At 43.0% G+C, this 19,840-nt stretch overlaps 1 protein-coding gene across 6 annotated transcripts in view; it reads right to left on the reverse strand.

Moving 5' to 3' along the window:
* Positions 1 to 1,989: 1,989 nt before the first annotated feature.
* The window catches only part of ZBTB46 (zinc finger and BTB domain containing 46), a 73,884-nt gene continuing 56,033 nt past the window's right edge, over positions 1,990 to 19,840 (reverse strand). For 5 of the 6 annotated variants that reach the window (XM_087890982.1, XM_087890983.1, XM_034401792.3 and 2 more), the window contains 2 exons: positions 17,940 to 18,115; positions 1,990 to 12,065 (listed from right to left, as the gene is read on the reverse strand). In XM_087890982.1, coding sequence (XP_087747108.1) covers positions 11,688 to 12,065; positions 17,940 to 18,115 — 554 coding nt within the window. In that variant the 3' untranslated portion in view covers positions 1,990 to 11,687. The remainder of the gene's footprint in view (positions 12,066 to 17,939; positions 18,116 to 19,840) is intronic. The other variant, XR_004588420.3, reaches the window with a different exon arrangement.

Genomic DNA, 19,840 nt, shown 5'->3' on the forward strand with positions numbered 1-19,840 from the left:
GATAATCCTGCTGGTTGGGGAATTCTGGGAGTTGAAGTCTGTAGTACAGGTGGCACTTGACTTATTCATTTAGTGGCTGTTTAAAGTGACAACGGCACTGGAAAAAACGGACTTATGTCTATTTTCCACACTTAATGACCACTTTATGACCCCCCCCATGATCATGTGATCAACATCCAGATGTTTGGCAACCGATTCATACTTAATGACCATTGCTGTATCCCAAGGCCGTGTGATTCCCTTTTGCGACTTTTTGACAAGCACAGTCAATGGGGAAGCCAGATTCACTTACCAGCCTTGTTACTAACTTACAAATGGCACTTAACAACTGAGGCAAAAAAGGTCGTAAAATGGGGCAAAACTCACTTAATAAATGTCTCGCCTCAAAACAACATAAATTTCGGGCTCAACTGTGGTCATAAGTCGAGGACTACCTATATAGCAATAGCACTTAGACTTATATACCGCTTCATAGTTTACACATGTTTACAGCCCCGAGTGGTTTACAGAGTCAGCCTCTCGCCCCCAACGATCCGGGTCCTCATTTTACCGACCTCAGAAGGATGGAAGGCTGAGTCAACCTTGAGCGGTGAGAATCAAACTGCTGCAGTCGGCAGAATTAGCCTGCAATACTGCATTCTAACCAGTGCGCCATGGTATTAAGAATTTTGGGAGTTGAAATCCACAGGTCTTAAAATCACCCCTGATCAAGGCCAACCCGCTACTTGGTGCAGGACTGAATACAATATTCTCTGTTAGTTGCCTATCCAATCTTAGTTTGAAGCAGGGGTGAAATGCTCCCGGTTCGGACCGGCTCGGGTGAGTAGGTAGCGATGATGGCCGGTGGTTCGGAGAACCGGTAGCAATGGCAGCTGGAGGCTCCGCCCACCTGCCCCATTCCCCGGACTCGGGGAATGCACCATTCCTGGACTCCTCCCGCGTCTGGCTGTCAGGGAAGGCAAGTGCCCGAAAGGTACCGGAGTCGCTCACTCTCCTTCTTGGATGAGCCGCCCTGGTCCATGCGCTGGCACATCCAACCTGCCGGTGAATTAAATAAACTCTGCGCTTGCGCAGCCGGCGTGTGGATCAGAGCGGCTCATTCAAGAAGGAGAGTGAGCGACTCCGGTACCTTTCGGGCGCTTGCCTTCCCTGACAGCCAGACGCGGGAGACAGATGAGCAGTAGGAGTCTGGGGAATGGGGCGGATGGACGGAGCTGCGGGAGAAATTTAAAAAGTTTTCCTACTGGGTTCTGTGGGCGTGGCTTGGTGGAAGGGGGTCTTGTGACTGAGTGGGCGTGGCTATGAGTGACATTGAGTTGGCCACGCCCACTCAGTCACATGACACCCCCCCCCACCAAGCCACTCCCACAGAACCGGTAGGGAAAAATTTTAGATTTCACCCCTGGTTTGAAGGACAACTTGTTATCTGGATTCATACTACTTTGGCTTCTCCCAAAGAGCCCTGGTAGTACAGTGGTCTAAAGCACCCTGTTATTAAGACCAGCTGCCTGCAATTACTGCAGGTTCGAATCTCGCCAAGGCTCAAGGTTGACTCAGCCTTCCATCCTTTCTAAGGTAGGTAAATTGAGGACCCAGTTTGTGGGGGCAATAAGCTGACTTTGTATAAATATACAAAAGTATGAAGGCTATTGCTTAATGCATTGTAAGCCGCCCTGAGTCTCCGGAGAAGGGCGGCATATAAATCAATTTTTTAAAAAAAAAAACTCAAATTCTACGTTCTCAATTTTTTGAAAGGAGCTAGCAAGGGGAAAATCACACAAACATACACACACACACAACACTGGCAGGGCAAGCTATTGAATATATAAACAGAGAGCAAACCCCACTCCCTTCTAACACTGATGATGTTATCGAGTTGGGTCATGAAAGGTCTGCAAGAATGTTCAGAGAGCACGAAGGACTCCACAACTAAACGGCAAAGCTTGGGGAAATTATGAAAAAGAAATACAGTGAAATTGTAAACACCGATACATTTTAGCAGCAATGTCCTGATTTATTGAAAGTGACTTTTTTTTTTTTTTTTGCATTGAAGTTAATCCCATGACAAAATATAATCAGACAGGCAGACAGTGAGTGTTTCTCATCCTGGACAAATTTTAAGATTTCAATTCAACTGGCTGGCTGGGGAATTCTGGGAGTTGGAAATCCATCTCTCTTAAAAGTTGTCCGCGTTGAGAAACACTGATCTAGACACACAAAGTTTGAAATGGTTTAGAAAACAAACCCAGTTACCTGAACTATGGGGGGGGGGGAAGTACAAACCATGTATCCCCAAGACATAGGGGCACTAAAAACTTTTCGTCCCCTCATCTCCCCAATATTAAACATTGCCAATACAAACACAAGTTTATAATAATATATAAAGTCAGTATAATATAGAATATTCTCAAGGGAAAAAAAAATCAGTGCTTAAAACGCTGTCCTCGTTCGCTTCAATAGACAGAGTGAAAAAGCACACTGAAAAATAAATATATATATATATATTTATGAAAGCGCACACAGAGTACCCCTTATTCTGAAGGAATCCTTTTTTAAAAAAGGCAGAAATCCAATTCATACATTAAGAGAACCACAAAAGAATTTTTTTTAAAAAAAAACACCATTCGGTATGGCTTTTTTTTTTTGCATCAACAGTTGCGCGTGTCACAGAAGGAAATAAAATATTGTTACTATTGCATTTTTCTCCCAGTTTTTGCATTTAAAAAAATCAACAACAACACCCGGAGTTTTTAAGTCTGTGGCATTTTAACAGAGGAAGAAGCTGTGCAAATATGGAAGCACGGAAATGAGAGAGGACCAGCCCCCGTTTTATCAGAAGGCTGCTGTGATTGAGCACTAACTTCAGAGGCAAAAACCAGATTGTGATTATGTTAAGACATTCTGATTTTTTCAGACTTTTTCTTTCCTATGCTCTGTTTCTGAAGGAGCCTAAGGTGAATCAAATTTCTTTGAGCCAGCATCGCTAGAAGTTATCCACAATGGCTGATAATGCTGTTCTGAGATTTCTGGCCGATGTTTTTCTAGTTTTTCCCGCAATAGCAGGGATTGAACGGGGCTGTTCTGCAAACAAGGTTCGGGCAAATCTATCTAATCGATTGATTTTTGTAGCGATTGCTTCAGAGCTTCTGGTACAAATGCACGTACGAAGATTCCTTGCAGATCGGTTGACAAAGGGGCACGAGCCATTTGCCACATTTGCCTCCATCTCCTGAAAGAAGAAAATCACCAAGTGGCCTCTTTTTCCCTTTTCACCATTCTGGTATTTGAAATTGGAAGGCAATTCATCCCGTGAAGACATGCAAGCATAATCCCTCGGTGTTGGTTTTCAGTCTTGGCATCTTTAAAATGCTGGATTTGAGCAGATATTTTATCTGCAAACCATAGATTGGATTCCTGTTTGCCTCCAGGAAAACATTTTCTTAATCTGGCGATTGCCAAAATAAAATCAGATTTTATTTTATTTTTTTACACAGATATTAAATCCCTGATTGTGTCAGCTTTTTCTTTCTTGCAAATCCAACTTGCCCCCCACTTAAAAGAGGGATGAGACACAGCTCATTGATGCAGAAAATACTTTTTCAGCAGAAGTCCAGTCTGTAGCTGCTGCAAGAACCAAAGTAAAGCTATTGCCAGAAAGATCCATTATATATTCAGACGATGTCTGGCTAATTCATTATGACAGCTTTGTGCGTTCCAAGCTGCATGGAATCAAAACTGGCACCTCCTTGCCCCAATAAAAGGTGTTCACCAAATGAACCAAGGAGGAACTGCCATAATTTATTGGCTATTTCTTTTTCATCCTTCAGATCATGGATTGCAAAATACCTCCCAGGGCTTATTGAAATACACAGGAAATGTTTTCAATTCATGAAATTGTGTTTTAATGTGGGGGGAAAAGAGAACCTGTACAGTTGGGTGGATCTGCATGATGGCTGGTGGAGTTTTCATAAAGATGGGGAAAGTCACATCATAGCTTCTTGGGACAAAGCCAAAACGTTCAGACAAACAATCATAATGCCCTTTTCTGAGACCATGAGTAGATGATTGGACTGGCGGTGAAAAAGTTTCCCTTAGCACGGTTGAGGTAGCAGTCCAAGGATTTCAGGAACGGTTGTGTACGATAGTCGAAATAGCAAGCAGACTGTAGCGCTCATCACCCCAATCTCTCTCCGCCCCCGCCCCCCCAAGGGAATGGTCTAATGCAGAGATCTTCAAACTTGGCAGCTTTAAGCAGTGGTGAAATCCAATTTTTTTTACTACCGGTTCTGTGGGCGTGGCTCGTTGGGCATGATATGGCTTGGTGGGCCTGGCAGGGGAAGGATATTGCAAAATCTCCATTCCCACCCCACTCCTGGGGGAAGGATATTGGATATTGCAAAATCTCCATTCCCACCCCACTCCTGGGGGAAGGATATTGCAAAATCTCCATTCCCACCCCACTCTGGGGCCAGCCGGAGGTGGCATCTGCCGGTTCTCCGAACTACTCAAAATTTCTGCTACCCGTTCTCCAGAACCTGTCAGAACCTGCTGAATTTCACCCCTAGCTTTAAGACTTGTGGACTTCAACTCTCAGAATTCTCCAGCCAGCTATGCTGGCTGGAGAATTCTGGGAGTTGTAGTCCACAAGTCTTAAAGCTGCCAAGTTTGAAGACCTCTGGTCTAATGATAGGGCCAGCCCTGTGGGTCACATCTTTGGAAAAAGTTCAGAGAAGAGCAACGTCCTGGAGTCCAAAACATATGAAAAACGGTTGCAGGATTTGAGTTTGGCTAGTTTAGAGAAAAGAAGGGCCAGGTGGGACATGATAGCAGAATCCCAGTCTTGGAGGGGCTGCCACAAAGAAGAGGGGGTCAAATTATTCTCCAAAGCACCAGAGGGAAGGAAAAGAAACAATGCATGGAAACTAATGAAAGAGAGAAGCAACCTGGAATTGAGGAGAAACTTCCTAACAGTGAGGACAAGCTTGCCTTGAGACGTTGTTGGTGCTTCATCATTGGATGTTTTTAAGAAGAGACTGGACAGTCACTTGTCTGAAATGAAATAGGATCTCCTCCTTGAGCAGGGGGCTGGACTAGATGACCTCCAAGATCCCTTCCAGCTCTATTCTATTCTAACATCCACCCTTCCTCTAATGCTTACCCATCTTGGCAACTTTAAGACGTTGGACTTCAACTCCCAGAATTCCCCAGCCATCCATGCTGGCTGGGGAATTCTGGGAATTGAAGTCCAGACTTCTTTAAGTTGCAACGGTGGGCAAATGCAGTAGGCAGCCAGAAGTACTATAGCACCCATCAATGCCTCTCGTCAAATCTTCAAATCACCCAGACTGGATATATTTTTTCCCCCTGTCCCATGGTTTACTATTGAATAATCCAGGGGTTCCCAACTCCAGGGGCTGCAGCCCACTACCGGGCTTTGAGCCATTCGGACCTGGGCCACGGAAGTGGCGGGCAAATGCGTGAGCGCCTGTCGCTCACATGGAATCCCCCCTCATGTCCCCCCATTAATCCGCAAAGCCGGAAAGGTTGGGGAACTCTGGAATATTCCATAATTGGCCATAAAATAGGCTGCATACAGCACCTGAGCCTCTTTTCTATTTGGTCCTCTATCCATAGCTGGCTATTAATTGCTGAAAATTTAGGGGCAAGGTCTCCTGGCATTTTGAGGCGCCGAACACCCAAAAGGTCAAGCACAAGACCCAAAATGTAGTTTTTTTTTAAAAAACGAAACACCTCCCAATCCACGCCTAATCGTTCCTCATCCAAAATCAAAAGCCAGCCATAAATCCATGTTTACGAACTCCCAGGGCTGGATTTACACAACATGTTAAGTCTAGCGCAACGTGCCAGCCCGGCCTTTTGATTTCCTTTGGCATTTTGCCCTTTTTTTGTACGGATCATGGCAACTGCTAGAACAGCAAACATCCCCGGCTTGTTTGCAGAACAAAGCAAGAATCACATTCAAGTCGGCAAGAGCCCCGTTGAGCATTAGGATTGCGCAAGATTGATAGAACTCTATTCTAGCAGCTCGCAGAGTAACTGTAGATAGAACAACCCATAACAATGCCTCCTCGATAGAATCCCATCATCATCATCATCATCATCATCATCATCATCATCATCATCATCTTTTAACAACCCCATAATCCCTTGCGGGATGGAGTCTGGGCAACTGAATGGAGCTGTTTACTGGCCCGATGCCTTTCCTATCGCCAATGCGGAGTTCTGTTCAGCAGATACATTCTCATTGTGCCCAGAGACAGAAATATCTGCCTCTACCTAGGATCGAACTCACAGCCTCCCGATTGTGAGGTGAGAGCTCCATCTCTAGGCCACTGCACCACTCTCCTAGGTAGGATCCCATGAGGTGGACAAAATAGCGATAGCACTTAAGACTTATATACCCCTTCACGGCACTTCACAGCCCTCTCTAAGCGGTTTACAGAGTCAGCATATTTCCCCTCCCAACAATCTGGGTCTTCAGTTTACCGACCTCAGAAGGATGGAAGGCTGAGTCAACCTGGAGCCAGTCAGGATCGAACACCTGGCAGTGGGCAGAGTTAGCTTGCAGTGCTGCATTCTAACCACTGCGCCATCACGACTCTTAAAAGTTGTGCAACATGGCTTATGCCCCACAAAGGTTAGGTTTCCTTGTTCAGAAACTCCCAAGATGTTAGCCACTTTCTCAAAAGCTCTCTATTCGTGGAATATAAAACACAGCCAGGCCCAATGGCTCAACACCAAGCATCACGTTTTCCACCGAATTTGGTTCCTAAAAATCTGGAGGTGTGTCCCTTGTGGGCACACAAAGACAAAAGCATTGTAATGACATCAGCGATAACTTTACAGACTTTAATGTATTTGCTTCTCTTCTGCGTTGCTGATAAACAGCCGCAAAAGCAAAGAGCCCACTATTTTAAGCAGAGAGAGAGAAAAGAGAGAAAACAACAAACACAAAATAGTCTCTTCAAAATATAAGTAAAACCTAACCAGTATGGAACAGGAGAGCAAAAGAGAATAAGACAGTGACTTAGAGAGACCAGGGTTAGGTGGATTGTATTCAAATCTTTTGCTTCAGTTATATGCTAGGATTGCAGATTAGACCAACTGGGAACCAATTTTGACCACACTTACAAGGACAGAGGGAGGAGAAGGCACAAGGAAAGATCCAGGAGAAATTAGATGTCCTCCCACATCCCTCTTTTTGTACAGGATTGCACTTCATATATGTAATTGGAAATAAAACCTACTTGAATAAGGCAGAAGAGTGGGAAATCCAATTCTCAGGTCTGGATAGGAGGGAAATGGAATGTCTCCAAAACCTGAAAATTGTCCCCCCTTAAATATCTGAATTTGAACCCAGCTGTCGTTGATTTTTTAAAAAAGATGCCCATTGAGATGGAACCAAGAGGGAACTGAATCTCAAGAATGCTTTTGGAAGCATCATCGATAAATGAGAAAGTTGCTAAGGCAAAGACAGTCAAGAAACTGAAGAAAAGGCTTGTATTTCGCATTCAGTGAGGCGGGTGTATTTGCCGATTTTTCCAACCTTTTAAAAAAGTATACAAAAACCTAGGCTTAAAATATTGCCCTCCGGTTAAAATACAATATAAAATGCAAGAAGTCGCGAAGATCTGTTAAAAACTACTCCTTCCCCTCTCCTTCGCCTTTCTTTCATTTGAAAATGATATTATTTGGTTAGATGTTTTTTCAACAGTTAACTGAACACGCGGTTTTACAACTTCAAAGAAGTCCATCATCTGTTCCAGTCACCGAGCATCCCACATTCATGCAAAAGCTGTTATTTTCTCCAATCTGCTTAACCAGGACAGAGGCAGACTTAACATCTGCATTTATACCTTTATTTAATTATCTTAAAATTGACGATCCGATGAAACTTCTTAGATTAGAAGTGAAACATCTTCTTTAAGGAAAAAACAGGCCAGCTGCCTTTTGAAAAAGCACTTTTGAGACAACTATGACCTGAATGACTGAGAATCTCCACAGACGTTTATTTATTTATCAGACTTATATGCTGCTTGTCTCGTGGTTCGATGCTAAACCTGGTTAATTTTAACCTTGGTTTTGGTGTCTTAACAGGTAGTCTGAATTCTATTAGGTTAGTTTATGGTTCAATTATTCTGTAAACTCAGAAAACAAGTCGGTGCAGTAACTATGTTAAGCACGTTGGGTCAATATAGGCAATAAATGCATTCTTTGACTTCAAGAAAACAATAGCTTAAACCGCAACCCTCCAACAAATGGAGAGTGTGGGAAATATGAAAACTATGATGGGGATGATAAGATTGGAAAAAGACATAGGCAGAACAGGATGTTTCTTGAATTCCCCTCTCGGTTCTCTTTGCTGCACAAGCTCTGCCCCAGTAAAGGAAGAAGGAAACAGCGGAGCTGTGTTATGTAATGAAACAAAGATAGGTAAAATATACAGCTTTGGAGGAAGCTGTTTCTTAGTGCAAACTGGAGTGTAATTTTTGCTCGGACCTCCCCAATGAGAAATGCAAAATTTAAATGGGAAGCCTTTTAGCACCGATAAGCTGCTGCTGCCATGGATTGTCAGTCTTTGGATTTGAAGCCCTTTTAGGGGAGATACAAACAATCCGCCTTACAAATTAAGTTGCAGGAGGCCTGGCATGGAGCCCATTCAGTCTTTGGGGCAGCCTATAGAAGCACAAGCGGACAATTTTATTGCTCTTAATCAGTGGTGGGTTCCTCTCGGTCCGGTTTGGCCGAGCCGGTAGCGGTGACGATATGACGTCACCGAACCGGTTCTCCCCACCCTGCCCTCCCACCCCCCGCCACGTTATTCTTACCTTTTATTTGGCCCCACCCCCAATCTATTGCTGCCTCCGGAGTCCCAGCTGATGACTAGAGGGAAAAAAAACTGTTTAAACTCTTGCCGCGGGGCTTCAAAGGGCCGCCCTACAGCTGATCAGTGTTAAAAGCAAACAAATGAGTCGGGTCGTAAGTGTGAGGACTGGTCGTAAGCGCGAGGACCTTCCAGAAATGACTCTGACCAGCTAGCCATGCCCACCTAGTCACATGACCTCCAAGCCACACCCACAAAATAAGCCACGCCCACAGAACCGATAGTAAAAAAAATTAGAACCCACCCCTGCTCTTAATAATCCATTATTTTCTATCTTTCAATGATCTCCAGTTGGATTAGATAGAAGTACTACAAGTATACGCACCGTTTGAAGCAGGGTGTGTTTCAAGGCCAGCCCAAAATAGGAGACCAACATTACTGCATTGATGCATTAAGGCCCGGGTGTATTTTCTTGTCATGATCACCGGATGGATAATGCTACCTTAAAGCCTGAAAACCTGGCTCTGCCAACTGACTTAGGGCTCCCGATACGGCCATCCTATTTTGGAAGTGGCTACTAAACTAGTACAAGATCTCACCTCCATCCCATCTATGGATTGGTTCTTTTTATCTAAAGTTACTTTTAATGTTTCAGCGTTTGATGTTTTAATGTTATAATTCTGTAACTGTTTTATTCAGTTATTTATAACATTATAAGCTGCCCAGAGTTATTTGCAGAGCGATGGGCGGCATACAAATTTAATAAATAAAAAAAATAATAATCGTAAGTACAACCCCCTGCAATTCGGCACCCCTTCTGCACTCATTTTCTAACTGGGTTTATTTAGTACGTTAAGCCAAGGGTGCTCCTCTACAAACCTGCATAGGAAGTTCTTTAACTAGGAAATGATGCTTTTCTTTCACTTTCTCTCTTTTAGAAACATTAAGGTGATTCTTTCTGGAGGATTAACAATGCCAGGTGTCTTTCATTCTTGTACACTTCTCCCTTCTCCATTGACTTACGAAGCAGCTACAATTGAAAAGGAATAGAGAAAATGAAACAAAACTCTGAAACTAGGATGTTCCCAACTCCTTAGGTTACATTATTAAAACATTTCAAGATTCCAAAAGTTAGAAAAAGTGCCAGAGAAGGAAAGGATATATTACTCTTTAGAAATTACGATATGTTACCTTTGTTATCAGATCTGACAATACACAGACCCTATGTTACTAGTTAGACACACATGCATGCACACCAGTAGTGGGTTTCAAAAACCTGTTACCGGTTCACTCGTGGGTGCACGTATCTTCTGAACACGCCTCCCACTGCCGCCACCGGTTTGCCCGATTACACACACACACACACACACACACACACACACACACACACACACACACACACACACACAGAGGGAATCAGCACCTTTAACTGTTTGACCTCTCTGACTCAGAGAGTTGTTTTTTTTAAGGTCAGGTAATGGTTTTGAGCCTCACAGTATTCGGAATGAATCTACAGGTTCTGCAGCTAAGAACAAGAGGTTTCAGATGCATTTTTTTTCTGCTTCAATGCAGGAGGCCAAGATAAAAGAACGAACTGGCCAAATGACCCTTTTAAAGCTGGCCCAGAAAAGTAGCAGTAACCAGCCAGAAATCCTATTCAATCATTACAGAGGAGAAAGGTCACAAAATATCTTGTTTAAATACCGAAGGCTGCTTCCCCAAATGCGCAGATCCTAAAACTCCAGATAAAGAGGTACTAAGGCCTTTGGAAGAATATGTGAGATTTTCCTTAGGGCGGTCAAAGGCATCTGCTATCCAGGCTGGGAAACCAAGTGGAATTTTCCTTGCTTGCGATATATCGATGTGGTCTTGTGGACTGATTAGCAACTCATTCCTTGAGAGGGACTGTGCCACAGATGATCTGTACAGGTTCCCCACTCGACACAAGGGCAAAGATCGGCCCAGCCGACGTAGTTACTCGATGCGTGGCTTAGTAACAAACCCGACACAGCTATTTCTTAACGGAGCTTCGGCCAAGAAAACTCTTTGGTTCCTCAAACTGCCACAATGCTCCATTCAAACCTCGCTTCTGTCCCTGAATGACACAATCCAAAGACAGAAAAGTGGATTTTTTTGAGGCTTAGCCACAAGGGGGCATATTTGTGGCGTGGGTATCTCGCTCTGCCCTCATTAGCAAGCAAGTTATAAATGGAAGCAACCTGAGGTTATTCAAATGCCAGTGGGCTAAATTAATCCTTTGATCAACCCACTCCAGGGAAAGAGGACAACAGTCTAGTGAAGGCTGCTGCAAACGGCAAAGCCTATTGTTCTCTCCGGCTGGGATCTCAAACGCTTCCCACTGTTTTGTTTACCACCGGTAACCTTGATACCACGTTCCCCTGCTGCTGGGAGGGTAGTTATTTTAAAACATTTTTGATCATTATCGTTGGAGAAGCACATGTTCTCTCTCTGTTAAGTCTGACCGTGGAAAAATAATAAATATATATATATATATTTGAGAGAGGAAACTCCATGCTGCCTGCAATATAACCTGGTCGGTTCCGACTGAAAAGATTTGAGGGTTGGGTTTCTTCTTTTCCTATTTTTAAAACGGTTGGAAGGATTTAAAAGAAGGAAGTGACGGCATCGAGGGAAAATGCTTATTGATGCAAAAATCCGATAGGGAACTTATCAGATGTTCTTTGAGGGGGGGAAAAAAAAAAGTCTTCACACACAATGCGTTTCTATACACGGGGACAATGGCCAGGCTACTGGAGCTTCCCTGATAACAGCTCTTCCCACCCTGCGATCCCCAAACCGGCAGGAAACCCCCCCCAAATCCCTAAGAAATCCAAGCGAAATCCTTGTCGGTCTCCCCAGGGTTCTCTGGGGCAGAGTCAGCGCCATCTTTGTCGTTTTCCAAGATGGCCTCGTCTTGCGAAATCTCCATCTCCTCTTTCCATTTCAGGTCGTCTTCCTCCTCTTCGTCTCCTTCCGCCTTGAGGTCGTCGGGGTCCTCAGCGTAAGGGCCCTCGGGGCCGTACAATCCCTCCGGGGACCCGTCTCCGCCACCGGCTTCTAAGTGGCCAGCCATGGCGTGGCCAGAACAGTCAGTGCACACGCCGTGGCGACGGGAACCGTGCTTGATGCCCACGCTGGCGGCGGACATAAACACTCGGCTGCACACTTTGCAGACGTATTTTTTGTCCTTGCTGTGAACCTGGGGAGGAAGACAAAAGGTAAAGCAGGTAAATTAGCGGAGGGAAAATGTCTTCAGGGTGTAATGAAGGTTATGCAGGCAGTCCTCGACTTACGACAGTTCATTGGTTGTAGACTCTGTTATTCTGTTATTTAGTGACCGACGTTACGACGTTGCTGAACAAAGCGACTTACGACCATTTCCCACACTTACGACCGTTGCAGCATCCCCGTGGTCACGTGATTTACATTTGGATGCTTGACAACTGGTTGCAGTGTCCCAGGGTCATGTGATCATGCTTTGTGACCTTCTGACAAGCAAAGTCAATGGGGAAGCCAGATTCGCTTAACAACTAACTGTGTTACTAATTGAACAACTGCAGTGATTCACTGCAGTTGGCAAGAAAAGTCGTAAAATGGGGCAAAACTCACTTAACAAATTTCTCACTTAGCGACATAAATTCTGGGCTCAACTGTGGTTGTAAGTCGAGGACTACCTGTATTGTATCAAACCCTGTCTATGTTCCTTTAAGTACTGCAGAGATTAAATTGCGTTGGTTTTCAGACTTTTCAAGCCTCCACACAACCATGTATCTCGATAGGCAGACTCTGGCCAATCATTCTCTCCCTGCTCAGAGGTTTTGCTGCAAGATATAACCAATGATGGGGGAAACTTTTATGTATATATTTTTTAAAGTGACCACAGATAAACAAATATTTATTATTGCATTTCATTTTGCCTTCAAAGGCCTTGGTTATTATCTGCCCTAAGCCACAAAAGCATAGCAAAGGACAAATTATATAAAATATTCTTTATATAATAGTGTTTTATCGCAACTTTATTACCTTATAAGTAAGTCAAGGCGGTGAACAGGCAAAATACTCCTTGAGGGATCATGGTGCTCTCAGAGCTTGCTTTGTTTTCTTGCAGAAGTTTCATTACCCAAACTAGGTAACATCGTCAGTGCTAATAACAACATCACTAACACTAATGATGTTGCCTAGTTTGGGTAAGGAAACGTCTGCAGGAAAACAAGCAAGCTGTGAGAGCACCAAGGGCCCCTAATGCCAAACCTGAGCTACAAGTATTCTCCTTTATTTAATGAATAAATAATTGCATATCGGACATTAATACAATCGAACGAGTCCAGAGATATTTCACGAGAAGAGTCCTCCACTCCTCTGCTCGCAACAAAATACCTTATGCTACCAGATTCGAAATTTTGGGCTTAGACAATTTAGAACTTCGCCCTCTTCAATCTGACCTAAGCGTAGTACATAAAATTATCTGCCACAATGTCCTACCAGCCAATGAGGACTTCAGCTTCAACCAAAACAATACAAGAGCACACAATAGAGGCAAATTCAAGGTAAACCGCTTCAAACTTGATTGCAGAAAATAAGACTTCAGCAACAGAGTGATCAATGCCTGGAATGCACTACCTGACTCTGTGGTTTCTTCCCCAAACCCCCAAAACTTTAACCTAAGACTGTCTCCTGTAGACCTCACCCCATTCCTAAGAGGTCTGTAAGGGGTGTGCATGAGAGCACCAGCGTGCCTACCGTCCCTGTCCCAATATTCCTTTTTCCTCTTACTCTTTTCATGTATTTATAATTATGTTTACACCTGTATCTGTCATAAAATACATGCTTGATTAAATAAACAAACAAACAAATAATACTCCTTTCTGCTCCTATTTGCCCCACAAAAAACAACCCCTATATATTTGAAAGGACATAAACATACAAGCCTTTTTTTTTTTCATCTTTGAGCAGATAGTTTTTATTTTTCATTACCAACTGATGAAAGCTTGTTCCCCTTGTACATGCCTTGCAATTTTCCAATTTTTTTTTTAACAAAATGTACCTGAATTTCAACCACTGCAGTGAGTTTAGTTTCAAGAACGAACAAAGAAGAGATTGGAGGCATGTGTGTCTGTCGCTGAATTAATATCTCAGGCTACCCACAGCCCACCCTGATGGAGCAAATCAAGGGGCATCTTGGGAGCAATTGGTCCCATGTCCAGATGGCCGGGGCAGTCATCCGAATGGACACGGATTCGTGGAGAGAAGGAAGGAAGAAGGCAGCAGGTTCTGGGTACTATGGCAACAGAGTGCAGTGGCCCCTAAACATTGCTGTTGAAGCAATACAAGCTAGCTGCCCATCTTCCATCTACAAAATGCCACCAATTTGGCAAGGCAAGATGCAACTTTGCACCTGCGGTAAGCAGACAGTGGCGTATCAGCTGAGCATTGAACTTTTTCCCCATGGAAAGGAAGACAGCCATTTCCAGAAGGGCAACTGGGTGCAAGACAGGCTGTCTGCAAAATATCCTGCCCCGATATCCAGGGAACAGCTGGGAGGAAACAGGATTTCTTTCACGGATGCACTTCCTATGTTTGGATCTTGCTACAAAAGTCTTCGGAATGGTTTAAAGACCGATTCCATCTACCGTAAATCACACTTCAATTCAATTTTCGCACACCTTTTTTTTTTTTCTCTTTTAAAAATCTGAAGCATTTGAAATATTCGGATGGCAGGAGGTCTCAGATTTCTACTGGAGGAGTATTTGGGGATGGATTAGGAAAGCACTGGTCTATTCATAAAGCACATTTAACTGGTTAATGATTTAACCTGGTTTTAAGTCCAAACCGGGGGTGGGTTTCACTTACTTTTGCTACGGGTTCGCTTGCGTGCGTTCTGTGGGCATGGCTTATTTTGTGGGTGTGGCTTGGAGGTCATGTGACTAGGTGGGCGTGGCTAGCTGGTCAGAGTCATTTCTGGAAGGTCCTCGCACGTACAACCAGTCCTCGCACTTACGACCCGACTCATTTGTTTGCTTTTAACACTGATCAGCTGTAGGGCGGCCCTTTGAAGCTCCGCGGCAAGAGTTTAAACAGTTTTTTTCCCTCTAGTCATCAGCTGGGACTCAGGAGGCAGCAATAGATTGGGGGTGGGACCAAATAAAAGGTAAGAATAACGTGGGGGGGGGGTTGGGAGGGCGGGGGGGGAGAACCGGTTTGGTGACATCATATCATCACCGCTACCGGCTCGGCCGAACCGGACCGAACCGGGAGGAACCCACAACTGGCGGAGCCTCCCGCTGCTGCTGCTGCCGATTTGCTCAAACCAGGTCAAACTGGTAACAACCCACCCACTGGTCCAAACTGAATACACTGACTCCTAAAGTATTCCAATGGACCGAATATGCATGACATGATATGCTACTAAATCTATAACCAAGATTTAACACTAAACTTGCTAGGGCTTTCACTGGCTTGCTTGAATGTGTTTGTGTGAATTGGACCAGAAACGCCTCTCTTTAAAAGACTTCTTTTCTAGAAGAATGCTACGGTTAAAATAGTGTAGGAACTGGCTTACGTAGGCACTGAAAAAAGTGACTTATAACTGCTTTTCACATTTATGACTCTGGCAGCATGCCCACGGACATAGGGTCAAAATTCCGGTGCTTGGAAATTGACACGTATTAATGATAGCTGTATTGTCCATAGGTGGGCTTCAGCAGGTTCTGATCAGTTCTGGAGAATCAGTGGCGTAAATTTTGAGTAGTTTGGAGAACTGGTAGTAAAAATTCTGACTGGCCCCGCCCCCCATCTATTCTCTGCCTCCCGAGTCCCAGCTGATCGGGAGGAAATGGGGATTTTGCAGTAACCTTCTCCTGGATTGGGGAAGGAATAGAGATTTTACAGTATCCTTCCCCTGCCACGCCCACCAAGCCACACCCACAGAACCGGTAGTAAAAAAATTTGAAACCCACCACTGACACTGTCTCTGGGTTAAGTGATTATCAGCTATAACCTTCCCAGCTGGCTTCCAGCAAGCAAAGTCAATGGGGGAAGCCAAATTCACTTAACAACTGCATGATTCACTCTGCAGTAGCCAAAAAGGTCATAAAATGGAGCACTTAATAGCTACCGGGCTTAGCAAAAAGATATTTTGAGCTTAATTGTGGCCGTAAATCAAAGACTACCTGTAGTACAATATCTTATCACCAGATTAACAGGCAGATCGCTTAATTTGTCTTCCTGCAATAAGTTTCCCGTTTATTTTTTTTAATTTTTTTAATTTGATTTATATGCCGCCCTTCTCCGGAGACTCAGGGAGGCTTACAATGTGTTAAGCAATAGCCTTCATACTTTTGTATATTTATACAAAATCAGCTTATTGCCCCCACAATCTGGGTCCTCATTTTACCTATCTTTGAAAGGATGGAAGGCTGAGTCGACCTTGACCCTGGTGAGATTTGAACTTGCAGTAATTGCACGCAGATGTTAATAACAGTGCTTTAGTCCACTGTACTATAGGCTCCATTTATTTTCATTTACAATTCATTTCTGAAAGTGACCGCAGGTATGTCGTTTTAGCTCACTCAAGAAAAAGAATTCAGAAAAAGTCATATGTAATGCTATGAAAAGTAAATGTCAACATGATTATCATTAAAATAGAAAAGTGCTCTTGTAGTATAGAGTAACATTTATATGCTAAGTAGCATTTAGCTACTTAAGTAATCTTTGGAGCATTACTTATCCCCAAAGCAATATTCTCTACCAACACATATATCTTACTAAATACTGATAACATAATTTGGCAAAAAATATTGCTCTACTTTATAAACCTATTGATATCCAACAACAAAACAAACTATTTGTCAGTTTGCTAGGCTAAGTGGCAAATAAGAAAGAACTCTGCAATACACACACCAGGAATGGATTTTAAAAACCTGCTTCTCAAAGTCAATATGTAGATTCTCTTCATATCAAACATGCGTTGTTAATTTTATTTTACTCTTTAATTTGGGCTACTGGTTAAGGCAGCAGGCAAGAAGCCAGGAGACTGAGAGTTCTAGTCCCACCTTAGGAACAAAAGCCAGCTGGGTGACTTTGCACCAATCACAGGAGACTGTGAGTATTAGTCCCGCCTTATGAGGAGAAAAAAAATACTGTGTGTGTTTGCCACCTTGAGTTATTTATAAAAAATATAATGAAAGCAGGTGTTCTGTCCCCAACCACACGCACACACACCAACAGACGTTCAAGAGTTAAAGACCAAACCAGCCGGCAAAATCCTTTTCCTTAAGATAACGGAACTTGGCAACAACCTAGTGGCTGCCTGCCAAGAGTTTATTATTTACAAAGAGGAGAGAAAACTTCTCCCCACTTCTGATACATCAAAAGAAACAGCTCAATAATTACGGAGTTAATCAAGTCCAGAGATAACCCAGCAAAGTCTATAGCAAAAGTCCGGCAATGCAGAATGGCGTGGAAGCTTTCAGCTTTGTTCATCACAAGGTTTGACTGGCCACCACGCTCCCTTTTATATCCTGTGGGGTGTGGTCCAGTGACTCAGCCTAATCTCGGGCACGCCTTTTCTTCTGTTGCGCGAACTTATCTCTGCGACGCTGGCGTGGATCCAGCCGAGACTCATTACCCTCATCACTGTCCATCTGTGGCTGCGTGGACGTGCTTGGCCCTGGCCCTATCTCTTGCCCTTCGGCGGACACCGAAGGCATTGCCAGAGAGGAGGGTCCTGGAGAGGGAGGCCTTGCCAACTCCTCTCCTTCAGTCTCGGAGTCCTCTCCTGCCGATGACACAGGCTCAGGTAATGGAGCCACAACAGCATGGTACAAATAAATAAAATTAAAACCATATTCTGGTTTCGAGTGTATTTAATATTTTCATAGTTCTGTTATGAATTTTTAAATCCATCATTACATGCGATGTTGGCAAAAAATTCTGCCCAATAAATAGAAAGAAGGATGCAAAACCCATGGGCACCCTAGTCAATCATCTCTATGCTCACCCACATCCTCTCACACAGATCTCAAGTTTCTATCCCTCTTTGCCTCTGGAAACGTCCCTAGAGGTCCCAACTTACCAAGGTGTGCCGCTTCATGTGTTCTCGCCGGGTGAATTTCTTCCCGCAAATTTCACACGGGTAGGGTCGTTCTCCTGTGTGGGATCGCATATGCCTTTTCAAGATGCATTGGTGCATGGCTGAGAAGCTGCAGTAGGGACACTTGAACTTCTTCCTGATGACTGTGAACTCATTTACTGAAAAGAAGCACAAAGCAATGCAGTTTACAGCTCTCTACTGAGGTTTTGGGTCCGATTTGTAAAAAATAACGAAGGCGGGATACAAACAAACAAATAAAATCATCTATCTGATCATTTTTCAGGGAATCTCTGTGCTGTCTCACAAACTGTCTGGGTTTGGCTTCGGGAAAAAAAAATTGGTTAGCTTATCTTGTAAGCTTTCAACATTTTAAAGATGAGATAACTTTATTGTAATTTTTTTTTTTTACTGTGAGCACACTGGCCCACATTAAAAATACAGTTGCCTGCTCAACATTTTTATTTGTGTTGCTGACCATGCTATATTTTGCAAGGAAGGAATTGGAACCATATCTTAACTGCTTCCCCTTCAGGGCTAAAATAAAAAAGAGTAAAAGACCCTGAGGCCCAGTTATGGGCCAACAGCTTTAAGTACTTCATCTCCTCTAGCAATATCTGATCAATATTGTTTTATAAAATGTAATACCTGTTTATACAAGTCTGTTCAAGCATTCTATGCGAGATGATGATTATAATAGATTATATAACGAGGCATAGAATAATAATTTTTAATGAAAGATCATTTTAACAATTCCAATAATTTCTATAGATTTAAAATTATAGGTAATTTAACAAAAATATTGCTGTACATATATTGGATATCTATTCCAGCTAGTGGGCATAGGTGTTCAATGGGCAGGTTCAGAGAAATGGGTAATGGAAATGGGTAATTTAAATAGCAATAGCGATAGCATTTAGACTTATATACCGCTTTACAGACTTACAAACAGTAAGCAGTTTACAGAGTCAGTCTCTTGCCCCCAACAATCTGGGTCCTCATTTTACCCTCCTCGGAATGATGGAAGGCTGAGTCAACCTTGAGCCTGGTGAGATTTGAACTGCCAAATTGCAGTCAGCCGACAGTCAGCGGAAGTAGTCTGCAGTACTGCAGTCTAACCACTGTGCCACGGCAACTCATCAATTTTTGTTCATTTATGGAAACACACTGACTGTCTTTCAAATGCAATTATTTATTTCAATAGAAATATCCCTAGCTGTGGAGTTCTTGATGCTGAGCTTAGTTGTTTGCCTGCAGGCATTTTATTATCCAACTAGGTTACATTATCAATGGTGAGGTTAGCTGCAAGTAGCTTATACTGCCAATTTGGTAAGGGTGCAGTTTCCTCCTTGGTGGTTCCTGGATTAGAGTATTATCTTCTGCCTGATTTATTTCTTGTTATTGTTTTGAAGTTTCATTGTTTTTTTTTCCCAAGTGCTTGCATTATTTCTTTCTTTTTTAAAAAAATAGTCTTTATTTACATTTTTCATTAAAAAAAACAGAAAATAACAACACACCATATAAATAGCATACAAGACAACATAACAAATAACGAACATATCTGCAAGTACATTATGTTCCGAGGGAGACAGAACAACTTATATCTCTTTATACATCAATTAGGTCTATCCGATCTCACTTTATTAGTGTAATATAAATTTCTCAATAAATACCTTTCCTCTTTTCAATTGGGTTATGATTTTCTCTTTGCTAGCCAAGTATATAATTTTTCCCAGGATAAACATGTTTGTGTTTGATCTTTATCTTTTAATTTTTTAGTCAATTTATCTGCAGATAAATTGCCTGCATTATTTCTAAGTATTTTCTAAGTGCTTATATTTTCTAGAAATGAGCAGGAAAGATAATGGAAATAGTGGGTACTTTTA

This window comes from Pantherophis guttatus, chromosome 3 (genome assembly GCF_059756535.1).
Source record: "Pantherophis guttatus breed Tessera chromosome 3, ASM5975653v1, whole genome shotgun sequence".
Lineage (NCBI taxonomy): Eukaryota > Metazoa > Chordata > Lepidosauria > Squamata > Colubridae > Pantherophis > Pantherophis guttatus.